Source organism: Ipomoea nil, unplaced genomic scaffold (assembly GCF_001879475.1).
Source record: "Ipomoea nil cultivar Tokyo-kokei standard unplaced genomic scaffold, Asagao_1.1 scaffold2791, whole genome shotgun sequence".
Classification (NCBI taxonomy): domain Eukaryota; kingdom Viridiplantae; phylum Streptophyta; class Magnoliopsida; order Solanales; family Convolvulaceae; genus Ipomoea; species Ipomoea nil.
The window spans coordinates 1,324,076-1,346,231 of NW_017619219.1; the positions used below are offsets into that span (position 1 = coordinate 1,324,076).

Consider the following 22,156-nt stretch of genomic DNA (forward strand, 5'->3'; position numbering starts at 1 on the left):
AATGGCTTACAATCATTAGGTCATTATGACCATAGTTCACATTGTAAAATACACACATATATATTATTGTTAAGGGCATATTAATCTTTATATTCATAATTTCTTACGATTCCAAACCCAACCAAACAATGAAATTTATGTTCCCAGTAATTTCTTTCTACCAACCAAACAATGGAATTTATTTTTCTGGTAATTTGTTTTCCATGGAATTTGAATTCCATTTCCCTTCAAATATTTTCCAGCGAACCAAACAGGCTAACAGAATTTGGATAACATGAGAAACGAACAACATTCCTTTCTCTTTCAAAAAAAAAAAAAACAACATTCCTTTCTTCTTCCTCTTCACGTCAATATGCTCAAATCACAGAACAGAAACTGAAATCAAGATGGATATATACATTCAAAGGCTAAACATACTACTAAACAGCTAGATCGAGTAACTCTGCTAATGACAATCCTACACCTTGGTAAAATAAAATAAAATAAAAAATAAAAAATAAAAAATGAAACTGAACAACAAATATACAGCTCACTAATCTTCTTCTATATTGCCTTTAATTGAATCAGGTCAAGAAAAACAGCTGATGAAGATCAAAAGTCCAGATCAGCTGGCAGCATTGCGACTTTGTTCCTCCTCGTGTGTACCGTACGTGTATGATACAATCATTTCATTTGTACAGCTTTGGTTGACTAAATGCTGTAAGCAGAAATGGTCAATACAAGTGCCATTTACAGGGAAGATCTGAACCTTTCTCAAGCCTCAATTAAAACCAAAGATTTGTTTTGTTCAAATCTTCATTTCCGACGTGGACTCAGCAGCAGCACTTCGCCTTCCCTACCCAGCTTAGGCATGTGATCCGCTGTATTTAAGCTCAACTGCACATATGCAACAAAAATTTAAAGGCATCAGAAGTTACTATCAACACTCACTACTCGACATTTTTTAATGATTAGTCAATGACATTCTATAAAACACTGTTTAAAGCTTGATCAGAAAGAAGTAAAGAAAGCAATATCATGCCATAAATGAGCCTTCAAGAGTTCAAGATTGATCGAATAATACACAGCTTTTCACCAGCTGTGACGAGTTCAATGTGATTCAAGTATTGGTGTCATATTAATGTGGGATTTACAATAGGCGTCTATTCACTGCCTTGCCATTTTGCCAATACCTTCATCAAACTTGTACATGAGTTGATTTCATGTTCAGTGCACTGGAGAAGTAAATAAGTAGAGCGTACAAGTCAAAGAGAAAAGGTATATCCTTTTAAAGGATTGTGGCAAAAGACCATTGAGGGGAAAGAGAATGGAGTCCATATGTAGGCATTGGCAACGGGATAACTAACCTATGGATTGAATATCTCATGAAAGAGGTTCAATTGGTAAGAGCAAAGCGGGAGGGTGAATGGGATTAGAAGAATTATCCGTATCTCTTGGGGGGTAATCCCTAGTTTCATTCCTACTATAATGGTGCACATCACTTCGACAGCTAGAGGAGCTTAGCTCTGAATGCGTTCAAAGATGAGTTCTAAAGGTTATTACTCACAGAATATGAGAAGCCTTATGCATGACCTTATAGTGAACATCTCTCAAAAACAATGCCTCCTCCTACATTTCTCCCTGGTCAGTCCCTTCAGGGTAATTCTCTATTAAGTGCTGGCACAAACCAGCAGTTATTTTATTTTATTTCATTTACTAAAATCAAAATCCACACCACCAGGAATACACATCCTTTCAATGAAACTGTCACAATATGGCTTCAACTTACAGCAGGATCTGTGAAGATTATCAACTGTCTGTCAGCAGTAGATACCAAAAGGTTTGTGTTGTCCTTGTTCAGAGCCATAGCTGTAATATCTTGCCCGGCAGCAAGCTTCTTGATGTAAAAGACCTGCAAACCAATACAAATATTATAAATAAAAGAATATTGAAAGCAGGGCAGAGCAGTGAATGGTTCCAATCATAAACTAAAGGTGGATGATGTAGTGTGGATTGTATCAACTACATGGTAGTCTCCCCAGATTTCACAAGATATGAAAAAGTGTGACTATCTAAATGAATATAGTATCCCTGCACTTCCAAAGAAAGGAAGAAGGACGTGGAAATAACTTTTTGATAAATTTGGCACTGAGGGAAGACAGACATTAACCTTTAGACTATAAAGATCAATGAAGCATATTGAAGGAAGAGAAATATCCAGTGTATTTCCCTCATTAGTGTCATGTTTGTCGTCATTAAAACATTCTATCCCTGGTGTTGCGAACTTTGGCGACTTGATACTGTCAGGAAATCCATCATTATCATTCAAAGATGGGTTCAATCCAATTAAAGCATTCTGTCCATCAGCAGAAACCTCCATACAGCCAACAGTACAGGAGATAGAAAGATTTGTCCTAGCAATAAGAATTCCATTAAGATTAAAGGTGCTAAGAGTTTTAAGAGATCTGTTCCAAGCCAGTATAATCCCATTAGATGACAGGCAGACAGCATGAGCCTCCACAGAAACTAGTCTTCTGACTAATCTGCCCTTTTTTATTGAATGCAACAGGACATCTGATGAGTTGGAACATGAGACAACAATTCCTACATCTGTACTGATGCAGCAGCATGATATTTCTCCAAAATGGCCCCTTAGCACATGTATGGGACCCTCAATTCGATGCCTCCTTCTGTCAAAAGGGCTTTTTGCTGTCATATTATCAGCAGTAGGTGTTGTACTAGAGTCAGAGGAAACCCTTGATGTGCTAACTGAGTATGATGTTGACGCCCTATATATTCTCCAAAGTAAAACTGTTGCATCTCGAGATCCTGTCACAAGATACTTGCTATCAGGAGAAGTAGCCAGGCATGTTACAGGAGCACAATGCCACCTTGCTATTTCCAAAGTCTTAGCCGTATCTGCTGATATCAGCCTGACACTGTTATCAGCATGCCCACCTGGATACACTCTCATAAGTTAGATGTAGGTTCAAGACGAGTAATAAAGCCCAAGAGTATAAAGTAGAATAGAAATTTTATAGTTCAGATACAAGTCAGCAACCATAAGAGGCCTCAAATGCATACTGTTCTCAGAAGCTTGTGGTAGTAAAACACAGACAAAATATATGCGCATACACACATAAAACAGTTAACTGCTAGGAAATAATATAGAGAACGGGCATCCATGTCAACCCAAACCCCTTTTGCAAGTTATAAAGATATCAAAATCAGTTTATGATTGTTGAATATTAGGAAAGTTGTCTTACTTTCCTATTCTTATTAGTTGTTTCCTAGACTAATTTAGTATCTAGTTTAGTATATATAGAGGTCCATTGAAGTATAGAACATATATACAGAGAGACAATCTATTGTAATCTTTCACTATAATATATTCTCTTTATTCTCTTGTTCTTTGGTTCTCACGTATTTTGCTTCCGCCTAATTGGCGGGTGGTGGTTATTCTCCACCCGCCAGACCTATCAATCCCTCAATTTCAACAATGATCCATTAGGCAAGGTGCATAGGATGGTTATATTACTAAATTAATTAACTGAATGCTCTTCAACATTAGAAATTCGTACCAGTGATGATGTCCTGGTCAACAGTAATGGAAACTGTGGCAGAGCTTCTAATTCCAGAAGCTGGGAACGCCAGGGTCTGGGGAAAATGCAAATCTTCTTGGCCAGAGTCAGCTGGCCCCTTGAACATTCGCTTGAGTGTTCCACTGGCAGGACTGGAACAGGATTTTCCATGTTGAAAAACAAAAGGTGCGCCCTGACCATCAGGTGTGTTTGGTTGCCATTTATATTGTGCTACATGTGCAGCTGGAGCATTTATATCAACAATTACAAGAGACTCTGAAGATGCATGGATTGCAGCAGCAGGTAGGTTGCAGCGTTCAGGGTGAGGAACAGCATATGGCTTAACAACAGTGGGATTCCTGAATATAGTCTGTCAAACATGAATACAGCTGAGATTTGTGAGACAAAACATTTACAGGCAAAGAATCCGATAACCCCAAAAAAGGTAAGAAAGCATCTCTGCTTGAAAGGGGGTGAAATTCTTTCCTCTCATCAAGTTATCCATAAGCACCACACGAGCGTGCACAAGGTTTATTTGTATTGAATGATTTATTCCACCTTAAAGCTTAAGCTATTAGTGAAGATTCACATTCATTACTTTATATTATGCAAAGGTGATACATGTTGGGGCCAAGATTATTTCGGAAGTCTTATTTTATTACCATTACATTACATAGTTTAGATATTAAGAAAATACTAAAAAGTTATTTAGAAACTACTAAATACTTATTTAGAAATTACTAAATAGTTATTTAACTTATTACTCTTAGTCTTTGAATTAGTTTAGGTAGTTTAATTATTTGGAAACTACCAAATAATTAATCATTCTTAGTTCAGGAATCTTTGACATCAGCCCTATAAAAGGAAGTGTTATTTAGAATAAAGGCGAGCAGAAATTCAAACCAAAAAAGAGTAAGGGAATTTTGGGTCTCAACTCTCAAGCAAACCCAGCATTTTCTTCATTTCCTTTTCCAACAACTTTTCTTTGTTCTTTTGCTTTATGTTTCCATGCCCATGACGGAAGCATATAACAAAAGGCCAAGTACTTTCTGATGGACAAACACATTATTGCGATGATGGGAAACATGCACATTATTGTGATGATGGGAAACATGCAAGATTCCACAGCAAGTCCTTGAGCCTGCTCTATTACAGACATTGAATGATATATTCAACATCAACTAAAAGCTTGGGGGTGTTAGTAAAGATATATATTTCTCAATTTATATTTATCCCTCAACAATTTGAACACAGAATATATCTTGAATGGAAAATGTATAGAATTAATTTAGCAAGTAATTATACATAGAACCAATGAGGTCTATGGAACAGGCCAAAGACTCACTTTCCTTTAGCTCCTTTCGTAGCAAACCATGAAATGAAGCACTGTTCATTTGGCCAAATGTTACTAGGAATAGGGCTTGGTGTAGTAGAAAAGTACTGATGAATAGGTTAGATTTGGAGAGCTTCAGAGTAACAGAGAGGTAGAGAGGGGCTGGTGTAGCCTGGAGGGGTGTTGAGTGAGGGATACACAAGGGATCAACTCACTGGTGACTCCATTGTGTAATGAGTAGGGGTCACCTCACCTGACCACAGTCAATTTGTAATAAGAAAGTCTTTTATTTCTTATATTAATTTTTAATTTACATATAGACAAATTTACTAAATCTACCCAACTGAAAATTTGAAAATTTTGTATTTTGAGTTGGATAATGATAACTTGATTAAACAAAACAAATGGGCAAGAAAGGAAGGATTTATAAGGATTAATTAAATTAGTAAACAAGTTCTAAAAAACAAAACAAAGAAAATTCAAACAACCTTTTTAAACTGCCATATGTATCCAAAAGAATTGAAGATATTACTGATTTTACCACACTATGTGAGTTCTTTCATTCAAAGGGAAATGAACACCAAACTAATGAGAAACTAAATGAATTTACCTGTACATGAAGAACATCTCTTAGTGGCATTCTTTTCATGTGAGGGGAGTTCAGAAGTTGTGACGGTGTTTGACCAAAATAAGCAATCTGATCTTGTATAGCACGCTGTTGGATCTTTTGATGAAATTTAGCATATATAAGTTACTAGAATGGGTATATGAAGTATGAACAGCAGCAAAATAACCAAAAAATCTTAAGATACAAAGAGAGCAACATACTGGGTCTGATATTTTGTCAATATCCACAGTCCCTTCGTAGGTGGCATAGAAGAAAACATTGTTTGCCAAAATAGCTTCTTTACCACGTTGCTTATACCTGAATATTCCCCAAAATTTGTATTAAGAAATCAGCAATTAGGCATTTAGGCTACACTATAAAATACTTGTGGGAGTATAAAATAAACTGCAACATGTAAGGTAAAATGGGCACCAGAGTGGATGGACCGTACCCAAATATGAGATCGATCCATTCATGCAAATGTGCTGAGACATGCTCACTCTCAAGTGCCATCCGATGCTTATGTATGAAATCAACAGGGTTTTCAGCCCAAGGAGGAAGTCGTACAGTGTCTAAAACAGTGTACAAGATGCAAAATGTGCCAAAATGATTAGTCTAAAAGAAAATAATTGCTCTACTTGATATTGGTTCAGAAAATATCCATTGCATACCAAGCTTTTCTCCTAATTGTGTTGCACCAAAATTAACATAATTCTGCTTGGTGAGTGCCTCTGGAAGATAAAATAGCTCCGGGACCTAGGGACAAAAGCAGAGGAAAAAGAATGCATCACCACACGTAATTGATTCAGTGTGAATACAGTGCAAGAATGTTTAGTGAGTTATGCCCATAATGGCATGTAAAACAAAGTTAAAACCTCCACCGAAAGTTGCATGAGAAACAGAAATACTTTGTAGTAACTTTTTTGTAGTAATATAGATTTACCAATTCCTTGACATCAGTAATGTCCTCAAGAACTCCTTTCCATGTAGCAGCAATATCTGAAAACATTGTGTCTGCATGATCAAATTTGCCAACTTGTAGCTGAATTGATAAAGTAGTAAAGGGTTCCACCCTGATGAGATAATACAGTACCTGTTACAGCACCATTAATCATATCAAAGAATGAGTATAAAAGTTTGTGCAGTTGTCCATTATTTGCAACTAATTGACAACAATTTAAGATACTAAAAGAGAGAGAGAGAGAGAGAGAGGGAAAATAAAAAAGAGCCAAATGCATGCATCTAATAAATATTATTAGACAACAAGCTAATTAAAATGCATCATTAACAAAAATATAATGGTACCAAGAGTATCCAATGTTTCTAAACAAAGCTAAAGCAGCTAAGAGCCATACGAAGCCTTAAGAAGGGAGAAAAATAAAAGAAAATAGAAAAGGAAACATGAAAGGAACAGAACTTGTCATAATTAACTTATGTAAAAAACCTATAATAGTAGTGAATGAGACATCACAACACTTACTGATCCAACACTCGAATAATGCGAGCCATAATGGACAGCTTCATCAGAACTCTTTAGTCTATTAGCTTTTAGTGCGCCAACAGGCTGCCAAAAAAACATAGTTTCACATGTCAGCTAAGAGACAGGAGCATGTAATGATTTGAGAAACAAGGAATTATCAGTAATGCCACCTTTGAAAGGTCCCGGTAAGAAGCAGGATTGGTAAGATCCAAGGTGCTCGAACTGTAATCAGATAGAACCCATGGAAAAACATGATACTGCAAGACAGAATGGAATTAGAAACCTGAAAATAGGACTTGTTTCCGTCAGGTGAGTCTAAACAAACCTACAAGGCCTTTTTTCTTGCTATACATGGACACTGCAATGTCATTCTGCTCTACCAAAGACAACATCTTCAATAACTTTGAGATAATTTCCTTCTTGCATAGCCTAATTCCATCACATCACAACATCTAACAGGGCGTCTAGAGGTCTTTTACTCCCATGCCCATATCATCTCAAACACACTTCGGCACTTTATCCAGAATAGAAGTCACATTGAGTTTTTTCGGGATAATACTAGATGCATACAAAGTTTTGCACACACTTACATGGTTTAGCTTGATTAATTGCAGTGGGTGGATCAGTTTACAAATGGCCAACGAATATAAACGGTTGTCATGCCTTATTAGCTTGTGCAAATGGGCCAAACCATACTGGAAAGATTGAATCCGATCAATAAGTTAGTCTAATTCATAATCTTATAAACCCATATGTTTCTCTCTCATTTTTCAATGTGGGACTCTTCACAATAGCATTACCAAACTTCTAGTGAACATCCTTGTGCCCGTAATAATCATTGTTGTTTCCCAACACACCAAACCATATGGCATGAAAGCCCTACAACAATCGAACTAATATTTTGGGTAATACATTTTTCAAGAAATATACCTGTGTAATGTCATTATAACTGCGTCCAGCCAATGTGTTAAGTTGCATTAAATATTCAAAGTTGCTAATCTGCAACCAAGGAAAAAGAAAGGAAAAAATACCCATCATCATTTCTCAATCCATTAAAAAGCAAGGAAAATTAGGAAAACATAGAACAAAAGCATAAAAAACTCAATACAATTGACCGACAATATGCAATTGGAAAACATACCTCCCGCCGAGCCCACTGTTCCATGAGTTGTGTTCTTATTAAGAGTTCGTCAGGTCTCTGCAAGACAGCAATCAGCAAAAGAAGCGATGGAGTATTAGGTAAATAGTGAAGTCTGAAGAGGGTGTCAATCAAGGACTAAAGTGTTTATGCTCTATGATTCTGTCATTCTGCACAAGAGTTCATGCATTTAATATTTGGAATCTCTATAGATTAGGCAGTCTTACGGATTTAGGTAGGTAGGCATATGGAAACTTGTTTCCTATTCGTAGTCTTCTAGCACCTATTTATAGGGCTTTGTATCTCTTTTCTATAAGACAGTATACGACAACACATTCAGAAAAAAAAAAAAAAAAAAAAGAGACAACACAATGGTCCAAACCAAGTCCAGATCCGAGGCAAACGGACTTAGGCTCACACGCTAGTCAGAACACGGAGCGAAAGGCTCTGATACCATGTTATGGAAGTAAAGAGAAGATTTCTGAATATTAAATATATTCCATAACAGAGTACATGAATGTTTATTTTCCAATTATTGTAATTTGGCAAAGCACAAATGTGTTGATTGGCTAGAGGGACTTGGGGGGATTGGATTGTCCCCACCTTGATTGGTTCAAAGGGGAGGTGAGGGATTTCCGGATTTGATGATTGGCCACCACTTAATCCCATAAAACTTAGGATAAAATAAAGGGAAGGAGACTAATAATCCCCCTTTGAACCAATAATTCCCTAAGTTTATTCAAAAGCACAAAGGATAGAGACCAAGTAAAATAGGAAAGAACCTGAGTTGCCAGGTAAATATTATTCAAGTGAGGAGGACGAGTTTGCACAATAGCTTGATATGCATTTCTTCTTGCCTCTGAATTCTGGAGTATGCATAAAGACAGATCAGCTAACATAGGTAAAAATAAATAAATAAATAAATAAAAGCAGGGGCCAGAACAGAACATATATGCATATGGCAGAACATAATACCCCAAAATCAAAGAAGAAGTTTGACCGGTCAATCATAAATAATTCCAATGCACTTCTCCTCAAAAGGTACCTTTAAGAAAATTAAGTAGCATCAATTAGAAATATGTTCAAAAGTGAAGTAGAGACATATTGGGCAATGTTCACATTAAGAAATAGCTTATACTATACTCTTGTGCTAACAAGGCCAGATATAAGAAAATGGAGATGAAGAAGTGCATGGTGTAAAAAAAACAAGGAATGGATAATAATTTGACCACTTATCCATCTCAAATTACATAAGGCTGCTTCACATGAAATCTGGTTCCAAAGGGATCCACCACACAAACTTTTTCAACAAAACCAAGATATACTCAGAAAGTTGGAAGTAATCACTACATGACAGAGATTGTAGGGTTCCAATGGGGAATTCAAGACAGTCAGAGCCACATACGGCTTCAAAATCCTTAAGAAGGCAGGACAGGAAACAAACCACAAGAAAATTTCCTTTTCTGGAGTACACACAGAGCTCACTTTGAGAGGTATCAAAACAAAAAGTCCCATTCAAATGATTCTGAACTCTTAACTTAAAAGGATAGACAGATGCACCACCACCAAACATACTCAAAGGGATAACATAAGCCTTCTGTCCTCCAAGCCTTGCAAAGTCTTTCATAAACTTGTACACTAGTTGCATATTGCTTTTATATATATTGAAAGAATATTAAAAAATCCCAAAGTAGTACAAAAATAACTCAACAAGGGGTTCTTCTAAAGATATCATCTACATCTCCTCCGGACCAGATAATGCATATACCCATGTCTTTGATTAGGGATGGGGAGATTTCCAACCAGCGCTAGCTAGCCAACAAGATCGCGAGCGTGGTGGGAAGTGTAGAAAGTATTGGAAAATAGTATTTCCTTGGCACATAAGTTGCACAATAAAAACAGGATATCTGTGTTTTTCAGCGGAAATATGCACTATATATACTTAAGGAGACAAGTATGTCAGACTGCAAATCAGTTAACACACCTATGGGTCCCATGTTGAGCTTTTATGAGGATGGTGGGAGCCTTTATTTGATCTTGGTAGATATTGGAGCCTTGGAGGCTAGTAGGGAAGCTACTGGTACTTGACACTGTGACAGTCACACAGTTGATAGAATTTTAATTTTAAGATATATAAAAAGGCCACGAGGTAACTGTCTGTTATATAAGAATCATGGATATACAAAGATTGTCAGTTATACAAATACAGACTAGGCTGGATGTCTTTGGATAAGAAGCCAACATCAAACAGATTTCATTTTGGTGACAATTTGATATCTTGGAAAGTAAGAAACACGATGCAGTTGCACGCTCAAGCACAGAGCCCAAATATTGAGCAATGGAACTTGGAGCATGTGAGCTGATTCAGGTTAAACATCTCCTTAGGAACTTCAATTTTGCAAGCTTGGATCTATGAAGTTGGTGTTTGATAATTAGGCAGCACTGCACATTGCATCCAATCCAGTTTATTATGAAAGAAGCAGACATATTGAATATTTTCACTTTATACAAGAAAACATTGCTTCCGGAGACACCATTACTTCATTAGTGGCTCAATAAAATCACTTAGAGGGCCCAGGGTCGAGTACATTTGTAACAATCTTGGAGCATACAATTTTATACTCCAGCTTGAGGGGAAGTGTTGAAAATAAATGTATTAACTGTCCAATTCTCTCTTTAGTTTCCCAGGAGTACACCTTGGAAATACTCAGCGACGTTGAGCAGACATTATAATTAATATGACTGCTCTATGTCTGCTAAGATGGCTATATACATTGTACTCTGCTTCATTCAAATATCAATTTATAAACACTTCCTTTCTCTTTTAAGGGGAACAAACTTACTAAAATAGTCAGCCAGGGCCATGATTAATATAACTTATGAAAGGAGATAGCCATTATGTTATTTTCTGCAGATAAAGTGGTCAAGGGGTACTTGGGTTGGAAGCAGCATAACAAAGAAGCAATTCCATTTGGGAAACCTTAAAATGCACATGGGCAGTCTACCAATTGGTAAAACACTTCAAAAATGGAAGTCATTCCTGCATTCTCCCTTTCAAAGAAAGCTTGAGGAAAGGTAATGGAAGGAGGACAAGATGAACTTTGTTTTGCAAGCATGATAATTGGAAGGTAGTGTTAGAAAAATAAAGAGTTAGGTTTATCTATAGGGTTGTGTCTGTTTATGAATAGGTGTCAGTTATGGATAGTTACTTACAGTTATGTGTTTGTATATATATATGTATATGTACTATGTTTCTTTGTTAGAAACACAGACATATAATCCAAAATCATACATTATCTATACATTTTTCATTCCTTGATTCTTCATTATTGCTTCCGCCTAACTGGCGGGTGGTGTTATTCTCCACCCGCCAGGCCATTCCATCCTTCCAAATTCAACATGGTATCAGAGCCTACTTTCCTAGGGTATTTCCAAACATTAAAATTGTATTTTTCAGTCGCATGAACAGTAAAGTTATTGTTCACGCGAAACCCTAATTTTTCCAAATCACTTGTTTTTGGTGAGTTTTTTTGTGAAATTGGTGTTACCCATCGCTTCTAAAGTTTCCGGCGAGCCTAACCCAGCAAGCCACATCGCCGCCGCCATTGCCGGACCTCCGATCTCACGCGCCGGCGTGTGTGGCCACCTCCGGCGAAATTTTCAAGATATCTCCGCCAGGCCTCTGCGACTCCATCTGTGTATTCTTCCTTGTGATGTATTTCTCCGGTGAAAATTTCAAACTATTGTTTTGCCCTTCTTTGGTGAAGTTTGAAGGCTTTTTGGATTTGTTGCCAAACTTCTTTCCGGGGTGCTTTTGGTATAACCGTATTTGTTTCTTTATTTTCGGTATACCATATTTATTCCCTAGGGTTTTCAAGTTTGGTCCTTTTTATTTCTGGAAGCCTTTTTGTTATTCACTTATCCTATAAGAGGGTGTAAACAACAACCATGTGGCGTTCTCGGTATTCATACTTTATTCCTTGGGTATATTTGTCATTACTATGGGCTCTACTACATCCCCTTTGCTGCTCATGATTTGTTTGCTCTGCCATTCTTGATGAAGATTGTTGATTGGCAAATCCTAGAGTGCTTATGTTGCTGTGAGGGTGTTCGTATTAATCTTCACCCTTGGTGCCTTCATTCCCGAGGTTGTTTGTGACAAGCTTCGCCCCTGGTGCCTTCATTCCCAAGGGTTGTGTATAGCATTGTTGTTCCGAAGCCATCCAGCACTGTTATTCTCTAGCTGCATTTAATCTTCATTTGTAATTTAAAGTAAGGTAGAGTGTATGTTTTAATACAAGCTTAGAACTTCCAGATGTTCAAGCTTGAGGGGGAGTGTGAAAAATAAAGAGTAAGGTTTATCTATAGGGCCGTTTGTTTATGAATAGGTGTCAGTTCTTACTTACAGTTATGTGTATGTATATATATATATGTACTATGTTTCTTTGTTAGAAACACAGACAGATAATACAAAATCATACATTATCCATACATTTTCCATTCCTTGATTCTTCATTATTGCTTCCGCCTAACTGGCGGGTGGTGTTATTCTCCACCCGCCAGGCCATTCCATCTTCCAAATTCAACACTCCCTTTCAAAGAAAGCTTGAGGAAAGGTAATGGAAGAAGGACAAGATGAACTTTGTTTTGCAAGCATGATAATCAGAAGGTAATGGTACACAAGGTGTGCTAACTTCAGGCATTGTCTTCTTGGACAGGATTTTATCATTGAGGGTTAGAAGAACAGAAAAGTGTTGCTCTTAGCAAATAAATCATTTATTACCATAGCGATAAAATAGAAACTAAGAAATTTATTTTTCTCTCACCTTCTGCTATATATCTCACGAAGGTAAGAGATTGGCCAGCTTCGATCCTTTTCTTGTACCCTATCCTTAGTTATGTGGTCAAGAATATTGCACTCAGCATTATCAATGATAAAATTGATTCTTCTTGTTGTAATCTGACAAACAAAAAGTTTTTACATGAATCCTCACAAAAGTAATTTGTACATTTACAAATAACATGATGTAAATTTCAGAACTAGTTAATATTCTATTTCTCCTAATACTATTAAATCCTTGGTAGCATAACAATCGTATAAAAACAACAACAACAACAACAACAACAACAATAATAATAATAATATATGTACAGGCAACTACTTTCATTCCAAAAGGACAAATCCTTCAAGGAACAAAAAGGTTGACTAGAAAATTTAGAACTAATAACTGTTCTTGCACTGCTAATTTCTGCTGATTCTAGTGTTTACAGTTTAGAGTATAAAAGTCTTCCTACACAGTCCAACAAAAGTAAAAAAGTTTTGAACATCTTAAGACCAAGATTAAAGATAACTGAGGGGAAATAAAAGCAAAGATCCAACTAAAGCTATTAACAAACTAGTCAGCTCAGCTTGTGTATTCATTTTATAATTAAACAAACTGAAGCCAAGGTTCATTTTGTAAATGAGCCAAGCTTCTCTATGTTCAAATTAGGCTCATTAAGGGCTTAAAACTGTAATAGTTATAAACAAAATACAGAGTAAACAAAATGCGGAGTAATAGTTTTACTTTCACTATTTACCAAAAATGTCACCACCACTTTCTATTTATTACAGTAGTCGACATTCTTACTATTTGGCATTAGAGAATTTCCATAATATGTTAATATTTTTATATTTTTAAGAGGAATTGGAAAATATTTATAATTCTTAATCAGTTAATCCTAACCCTCTCTCTTCCTCTTTGATATTTCTCTCCATTGTCTTCAAAGCTTCTCTACTAAATGTATAACGCTTGAAGGTTTGTTGACTAGACACTTAATTTTTAAAAATATGGCTGATTTCAATTTTCAAGGCTTTATAGATGCAAGTAGTTAATCAAGCCTAATGAGCCAACATGCCCGGAAAATAAGCCAAGCATGTACCCAGCTCATACACCTAGCAGGATTTGTCAAGCCAGGCCAAGCATATTTTTACACTTGATTGGTAAACAAGTTGGAACATGTCAAATTGATTACTAAACAAGCAAAGCTCAAAACAAACCAGTCTCCATTTGGCTCAACACATTATAGCTCAAAATGCAACCAATTAGACTAGGTCAGTAACATAGCTTCTGGTGAAACAAGATGATATAAAGTGAAAAGGTGATAGATGCTTCAAAAGCCTTGCTGAAATAATTAGAGATCAAATCTCACTACACTTCTGAGAATACAACCCCCCCCCCCCCCACCCACCCCACCCACCCAAAAAAAAAAAATTTCTATGCCATAAATAACAACTCAACAGTTGGAAACATGATACTAATCTAGGAGAATAATTGAGAATATTGGGTAGCTAAACAATTACAAGCACATGAGTTTTGTTACCAGATGCTTTCAACATTTGCAACTATTCCCCAACAGTCAAACCTAACTTCATTTTCCATTTCCATTAATTGTCAACTTTGTCCTTAAGGAAATGTTCAAGTATTTATAGGTAGTATCTTATGCAGATTTCAAATGGTCTATAAAAATAGAATTGAAGACACTATTTTTTAAAATCTATAAATGTGGAAATATTAGAATTGATATGTGAAAATATTTGATTGATATGCATATATTCTTAGGATCTGTAATTAGTGATATGATTTTATTCTTTCCTAGTTTAGTGATTCTTTTTATTTACATTCCCTGATTATAGGATTCTCTTCCCTATAATCAATCTTCTTCTTTGTATAAATTAGGGCTTGTATTTTCCAATTGAAATGAAGAACTATTCAGAATTTCTTACATGGTATCAGAGCCTGACTCTAAACCCCTAGCTCTTCTCTATCCTCCCTCACCAAATCTCTCCAGCAACTATGTCTAAACCTATTGAAACCCTTCCAGTTGATTCCTCACCGCTAGATGGGTCATCACATCCTTCTCACTCGACTTTCACAAATCATCTTAACCTTCCTCAAGTCCTTGCTTACCGTGAATTTTCCAGCAAGTCTCACGATAATGTGGCTGCAACCTCCGAAACATCACCCAATGAAGTCAGTCCTTTCTCAAAAATTAAGCTTGAGGCGCTGCAAAAGCTTTTTGGGCAGATATCTGTTGCACAACAGTCAATCCCACCTTTCGCTGAAGCACATGTTAGTATGATGAGTCATCAAGGTACCACTTCTCACGCATTTGCTGCAAATTCAAATAACACAAGTCCTTGGATTGTGGATTCCGGGGCATCCGACCATATGTCAGGTGATTTAAAGGTTTTTCATACATTCAAACCTTGTACCAATCCCACCACGATCAGAATTGCTGATGGATCCCTCTCTAACGTGATAGGAACAGGATCTGTCAAATTAACTGATGAACTTTTTCTTTCATCTGTTCTCTTTGTTCCTAAATTAAGTTGCAACCTTCTTTCCATCAGTAAACTCACTAGAGACATGAATTGTGTAACTAAATTCTATCCTAAGCTTTGTGAATTTCAGGTTGTGGGCTCGGAGAAGGTGATTGGCAGTGCTGAAATTTGCGATGGTCTCTATATTCTCAAAAACACTCCTGAAAATAAACATTTCCCCAAGTCAAATTATGGTTTCAATTCTGTTTCTGTCTCCAATGAGAGTCTAGTCATGTTGTGGCATTTTCGCCTTGGACATCCAAATTTTGTTTATCTTGAAAAACTGTTTCCTGGTTTATTTATCAATAAAAAACCCAAGTTTTTTCATTGCGAAGTGTGTCAACTTGCAAAACATACTCGAAGCATTTATTCAAGCAATCCTTACAAACCTTCTCAACCTTTTTCGTTGATACATAGTGACATTTGGGGGCCTTCAAGGGTGAAAAATGTTAATGGTTCTAGATGGTTTGTATCCTTCATTGATGACCACACTAGAACCACATGGACTTTCCTCATGAAAGAAAAATCAGAAACTGCATCAATTTTTAAAGCTTTTCATTCCATGATTCAAAATCAGTTCAAACAAAAAGTCAAAGTTTTGAAAACTGATAATGGGACAGAATACTACAACTCAATTCTTGGTCCATACTTGTTAGATCAAGGAATTGTCCATATTAGTTCCTGTGTCAACACCCCTCAGCAAAATGGAGTGGCTGAGAGAAAAAATAGGCATCTCCTTAAAGTCTCTCGGTCCATCATGTTTTCAAATCATGTGCCTAAACACTTTTGGGGGGAAGCTGTACTTACTGCCACTTACCTCATAAACCGTATGCCTAGTAGTGTCTTAAAGTTCAAGACACCACGATCTTTGTTATTACAAGCATTCCCTCACCTCTCAGTTTTTTCCTCGGAATTGCCACTCAAAATTTTTGGTTGTACTGCTTTTGTCCATATCTATGATCACAAAAGAACAAAACTTGACCCCAAATCACACAGATGCATCTTCATTGGGTATTCTAATACTCAAAAGGGGTACAAATGTTACTCTCCAGTCACAAAAAGAGTTTATCATACTTTGGATGTCACTTTTTTTGAACACCAATCATTCTTTCCCAAATCTGGTATTCAGGGGGAGCATTTGAGCGAATATCAACTTTGGGAAACACTTCAAGATAATCAGACTACCTTTCCCTCACCTAATGTCCTACCATACCACCATCAACCTACTCCAACTCAACCTGATTTATCACCTACATCATCCAATTCTCTATTACCTCTTTCATCAGATGTGACTCCAGAAAACATGGTCAATCACCCGCCATCCTCTCTTCCTACAATCAACCCATCTTCGCCTCTAATAAACAACCATCCATCCTCAGAAAACACTCTACCAAATTCACCTCCTCAAGCACCAGAACTCCGTGTTTATAGAAGGAGAAAACTTCAAAATATAGAGGCTAACATGCAAAGCCAGGACTGTTCAAACACACATTCGAGCTTACTTGACCTTGAAAATCATGAAGGTAAGGACTCTATGACCCATGAGTTGGTATCTACTGCTATTGATGATCTTGATTTGCCTATTGCTCAACGAAAGGGTGTTAGAACATGCACTAGTCACCCAATAGAAAGGTATGTTGCTTATGGGAAATTAACTCCTATGTATCGAGCCTTTGTTGCCTCTCTTGATCTTGTCCAGATTCCCACAAACATCTACGAGGCACTAAGAGATCCCAAATGGAAGGTTGCTGTCAATGAGGAAATAAATGCTCTTGAGAAGAATGGTACATGGCGTCTTGTTGAGTTACCTCAAGGAAAACATGCAGTTGGATGTAAGTGGATTTTCACTGTCAAGTATAATTCAGATGGGAGTATCAACAGATTCAAGGCTCGGTTGGTTGCCAAGGGGTTCACTCAATCATATGGTGTTGACTATCAAGAAACCTTTGCTCCTGTTGCCAAACTCAATACAGTAAGAGTTCTGTTATCACTTGCTGTGAATTGTGATTGGCCTTTATATCAGCTGGATGTAAAAAATGCATTCTTAAATGGAGAATTGGAAGAAGAAATTTATATGGAAATTCCACCAGGTTTGAAAAAGAACTCCAATGGACGACTGGTATGCAAACTACAAAAATCTCTCTATGGCTTGAAACAATCACCTCGGGCATGGTTTGATAGGTTTGCAAAGTCAATTGTAAAATTTGGATACACTCAGTGTCAAGCTGATCATACCCTGTTTGTTAAAATCTCTTCAACAGGAAAGCTAGCAATTCTCATTGTCTATGTGGATGACATAATCCTAACTGGAGATGATTCAGGTGAGATTTCAAACCTCAAGAAGTTTCTTGCATCAGAATTTGAGATCAAAGATCTAGGATTCCTCAAATACTTTCTTGGGATGGAGGTAGCTCGATCTAAGGAAGGGATTGTTATATCTCAACGAAAGTACATCCTAGATCTTCTAAACGAAACTGGAATGCTTGGAAGTAAGCCAGCAGATACTCCAATGGACCCTAACTTAAAAACAAATCGGAGTGGGGAACCAATTCCAGTAGAGAGGGGGAGTTATCAAAGATTAGTGGGAAAACTAATTTATCTCTCCCACACTAGACCTGATATTGCTTTCTCTGTTAGTGTTGTAAGTCAACATATGCATAACCCTAATGAGGAGCATTTGGAAGCTGTTTATCGTATTCTAAGGTATCTCAAAATGACACCAGGTCTTGGTTTGCACTTCAGAAAACATGACAACCGAGACCTAGAAGTTTACACGGATTCTAGTTGGGCGGGAGAGTAGACGATCGATTAGTGGTTACTGTACCTATGTATGGGGAAATCTAGTCACTTGGCGCAGCAAAAAACAGTCAGTTGTCTCTCGGAGTAGTGCAGAATCAGAATACCGTGCACTGGCATTAGGTATATGTGAGGGGATGTGGATTAAAAGGTTGTTGAATGAGTTGAAAATTGAAGCTCCTACATCTTTCAAATTGTACAGTGATAGTCAAGCTGCCATCAGCATTGCTAAGAACCCGGTTCATCACGATAGAAGAAAGCACGTTGAAATAGACAGGCACTTCATTTATGAGAAGGTGAATTCGAGGATCATTGAACTCAACTACATTCCTACAAAGAAACAGATTGCTGACATCCTTACGAAGGCTCTACCTAGAAGGAGCTTTGAAGAATTCAATTCCAAGCTGGGCTTGTATAATATATACAACTCAGCTTGAGGGGGAGTGTGGAAATATTAGAATTGATATGTGAAAATATTTGATTGATATGCATATATTCTTAGGATCTGTAATTAGTGATATGATTTTATTCTTTCCTAGTTTAGTGATTCTTTTTATTTACATTCCCTGATTATAGGATTCTCTTCCCTATAATCAATCTTCTTCTTTGTATAAATTAGGGCTTGTATTTTCCAATTGAAATGAAGAACTATTCAGAATTTCTTACAATAAACAAGCCTCAGAATAGAAGTAGATATCCAGAACTCACTTGAAGTGTTCCTCTTAAAATCTTCAAAGGCCTGACCATTGATGATGGAAGCTCAAGGATAATTCTTTCATCCTGTTCACTAGAAACATAACCAAGGGCAACTGCTGGTGGGCTCCACATCATCTCTGGGTCTGGATTAGCGTCATCTGGAAGATCTCGGGATACTGAAGATGCCTGCAGTGACTGCTCAGCAGTCGTCATTGTTCTGTTCTGAATCTCCCCATGGTGGTGTGTTTCATCTAATTCACACTCTAAACGTAAGGTCTCCTCATAATCTTCATCTGCTTCCTCCATCAAGATAGCTTCTTTTATTAAAAGAGAGGCTTTAGATGAACTAATGAGATTAACTTCCTCTAACTTTGGCCCAATTCGACCATAATTTGCAGCGGCACCATAATGATCTGAGCATCGGTGGTTTCTTCTCAAACATCTTCTCATCCTTGAAGAAGTTTCCATGTTGTCTAGCTTCCAGAAAACCTATTAATGATACAATAGTTGATGTTTACATCCAAAAGAGGAGGGCAAAACCAATATAAAAAACACATATACATTTAGGCAACTCAAGGAATAGAGCAAAATACATGCTGGGAATTGTTTAGACGATAACCCAACGGGCCAAAAAGACATTTAATCTCTATCAAACTGTGGATAAGCTTTCGCCACTCGCGTATTCCACAGTACAAGCGATGCTGAGCTATTACATCAGCTTGTGTGCGCCTTTCAACCTGCAATGCATATAAACGTCAAGTGATTATATCTGTATAGATTATTTTAACTTGTGAGTGACAATAGAGAAGGTTGAGCTCCGTGTAAAGGGAAAGTGTATAACCATCAGGTCATGGGGGTTCAAGCTCTAAATGCAACCTCTCTAAAAACAAAGGTAAAGGTATGTACATCATGTATTCCAAACACAGCACGATAGAAAGCCATGCACCCCATGTCATAATTTTTGTGACTGAAAGATAGGATGAAGAGCAAGGAAATGAAGAATACCTCAGATCGTTGCATGTTTCTAGCTAAAGCTAAACTTCCAACCAAGACGGCAATGAATTTGTAGGATAGGGCATTAAAATCTTTCCCGTAGACTGATTTACTATCAACTGTCTGCAAACATTCCATCCACGCAGTTCCCATGGCTTCAGAAACATTCCATCTCTTCACACGCTCCGTGTCACTCTTACTCCTCCTCTGTGCAGAGGTAGCCATAGCCACTGCACTAAGGCCTCTTCCTGAACCAATCTTTGCATTGCGTTCAAGATCTCGAGCAGCAGCCAGTGCAGCTGCTTTTGCAGCAGCTTTGTCCTTTGGAAGAGCTGAAGATTTGCTAGATCCTTCCAAAGGTTTTTGAAAGCTTGAAAAGGTATGAAGCTTAGCTGTTTTCCGCTCAAGCAATGATGAATCACGTCTAAGATGAGTAGGTGGTGCAGGAGGAGGAGTTTCCCCTCCACCAGCACCAGCGGCAATCATTGCCAATGCCATTGCAGCAGGTGGAGATGCAAAAGCAGCAGCCCAGCTTGGGGAGATCATGGCAAGAGCAGACTGGATAGAACCCAACATTGACAGTAACAAGAAAACATATTTTTTTTAGTTAAAAGACAGACAGTAAGAAAGTATTCAACACTACAACATTTAGCAGAGCAAATAGTAAGAATAAAGTTTATTACAGTGCAAAATAGCATTATTTAAATCAACACAAGGTATTAATTGCTAAATTTTCCAACAAAAGCATTAGACACAAAGAACTGCAGTAACTGATCAAGTGAATTCATAAGGGAAAAAAAAAAACAACAACAATAATTAAGAAAACAAGTAGAAATTAGCAGTCACACTTGGAAAGGTGAACAAAACATGATTCCAAGACAAAATCATAACCTTTGAGTGTTATTTGCTTTAGGGAATATCTTTGTCCCAAGAGAAATAATCAACCAAAGCTAGTGGGGGGAGTTTGGTTCAGGTTATATCACATAACCCTGTAATGTGAACATTGGAATGTTATATGCCTTTGATTGGTGTTCAAGGGAATGTGAAATTCCCAAACTTGGTCTTAGTTCATTTTAAGACACATTCATGGGAATCTCATTCAGCCATTCCCCCAAATTTCTTAGGTTATGTGAGATTCCCAGAAATGTTACATTACTTAAAAACATTCCTTGAACCAAACGCCCCCTATAAATTAGGTGCTTTAGGCATTATCTTTTTTCCAATGTGAAGTAATCAACAAAAGCACTAGAATAGTAGAATTAGTGTGAGTAGAGCAGATTATCAACCTCTATTGGCAAGGCCTCTGCAGACAGTGCACGGTCATCAACAACAAGAGGATTCAGACCATCTACAGTAGCAAGTTCATGAATTCCAGCCAAAAGGGGTCTCCACCTCCTTAGAACAGCAACAAATGGAGGTAAAATATCCTCCAGATAATGTTTCCGCAGAGGACGTTGGCCCCTACCAACTGCATGCCACACCTGCAATGCACACAACCATATGATAAAGTGAACTATATTATATGCTTACAGCAACTGATGCAATAATAATATATAAATTTTGATAACAAAGCATCTATCAGAAACTGGTGTAGAGAGCACTCCATGTAGTACTTGCTAAATTAAATAAGTGTGGGTGCAGTAAAATAAAAGCACTCACCTCAGAATATAGAACACATGATGCAACCAAAACTCTTTGCCTCTTGGATTCAGATATTGGCATGTTTAACACAGGTGAAAGCACACTGCACATTATTAATTTGGAATGAGTTGAATCTCAGAGCATTCAATAGGAAACTAGTCAAACAAAAACAACCGAAAGCAACCACATAGAGTGTACTAATATGCAACTCAATAAAACCTTTAAATACCAAAATAGCAATCTCTTAGTCACATTACTATTGAGCATCTCAAACATGCAGTAGGCATTGGAAAGCCATTTATTAGTTTATCTCCTATTATTTTATTAAACATAATTTTAATGCTTATTCTTAAATGACATAAATTCAGGTAGCTGCATCCTCCTGAAGCCAATAACAAAAAAGTGAAGATAAGAGACAAAACTAGCAATTCTGATGTTATCCTAGCTTGTTGGATCACTAAGTGTTAATCCTCGCATAGAAAATTCAAGGGCCCATTTACTTCAGTTTTTCATTTTTTGTTCTCTGTTTTCTAGTTTTCAGTTTTCATT

General features: G+C 37.1%; 1 protein-coding gene across 4 annotated transcripts in view; it reads right to left on the reverse strand.

The window, feature by feature from the left end:
- Nucleotides 1-279: 279 nt before the first annotated feature.
- Nucleotides 280-22,156, reverse strand: part of LOC109157646 (BEACH domain-containing protein C2-like) — a 37,072-nt gene continuing 15,195 nt past the window's right edge. For all 4 annotated transcript variants that reach the window (XM_019305499.1, XM_019305495.1, XM_019305497.1 and 1 more), the window contains 21 exons: nucleotides 21,626-21,710; nucleotides 21,253-21,447; nucleotides 19,979-20,524; nucleotides 19,567-19,710; nucleotides 18,986-19,462; nucleotides 12,945-13,078; nucleotides 9,094-9,163; nucleotides 8,901-8,984; nucleotides 8,122-8,178; nucleotides 7,911-7,979; nucleotides 7,151-7,237; nucleotides 6,981-7,064; nucleotides 6,444-6,593; nucleotides 6,172-6,256; nucleotides 5,952-6,072; nucleotides 5,722-5,818; nucleotides 5,504-5,617; nucleotides 3,561-3,930; nucleotides 2,150-2,937; nucleotides 1,769-1,891; nucleotides 280-876 (listed from right to left, as the gene is read on the reverse strand). In XM_019305499.1, the coding sequence (XP_019161044.1) occupies nucleotides 796-876; nucleotides 1,769-1,891; nucleotides 2,150-2,937; nucleotides 3,561-3,930; nucleotides 5,504-5,617; nucleotides 5,722-5,818; nucleotides 5,952-6,072; nucleotides 6,172-6,256; nucleotides 6,444-6,593; nucleotides 6,981-7,064; nucleotides 7,151-7,237; nucleotides 7,911-7,979; nucleotides 8,122-8,178; nucleotides 8,901-8,984; nucleotides 9,094-9,163; nucleotides 12,945-13,078; nucleotides 18,986-19,462; nucleotides 19,567-19,710; nucleotides 19,979-20,524; nucleotides 21,253-21,447; nucleotides 21,626-21,710 (3,961 nt within the window). In that variant the 3' untranslated portion in view covers nucleotides 280-795. The remainder of the gene's footprint in view (nucleotides 877-1,768; nucleotides 1,892-2,149; nucleotides 2,938-3,560; nucleotides 3,931-5,503; nucleotides 5,618-5,721; nucleotides 5,819-5,951; nucleotides 6,073-6,171; nucleotides 6,257-6,443; nucleotides 6,594-6,980; nucleotides 7,065-7,150; nucleotides 7,238-7,910; nucleotides 7,980-8,121; nucleotides 8,179-8,900; nucleotides 8,985-9,093; nucleotides 9,164-12,944; nucleotides 13,079-18,985; nucleotides 19,463-19,566; nucleotides 19,711-19,978; nucleotides 20,525-21,252; nucleotides 21,448-21,625; nucleotides 21,711-22,156) is intronic.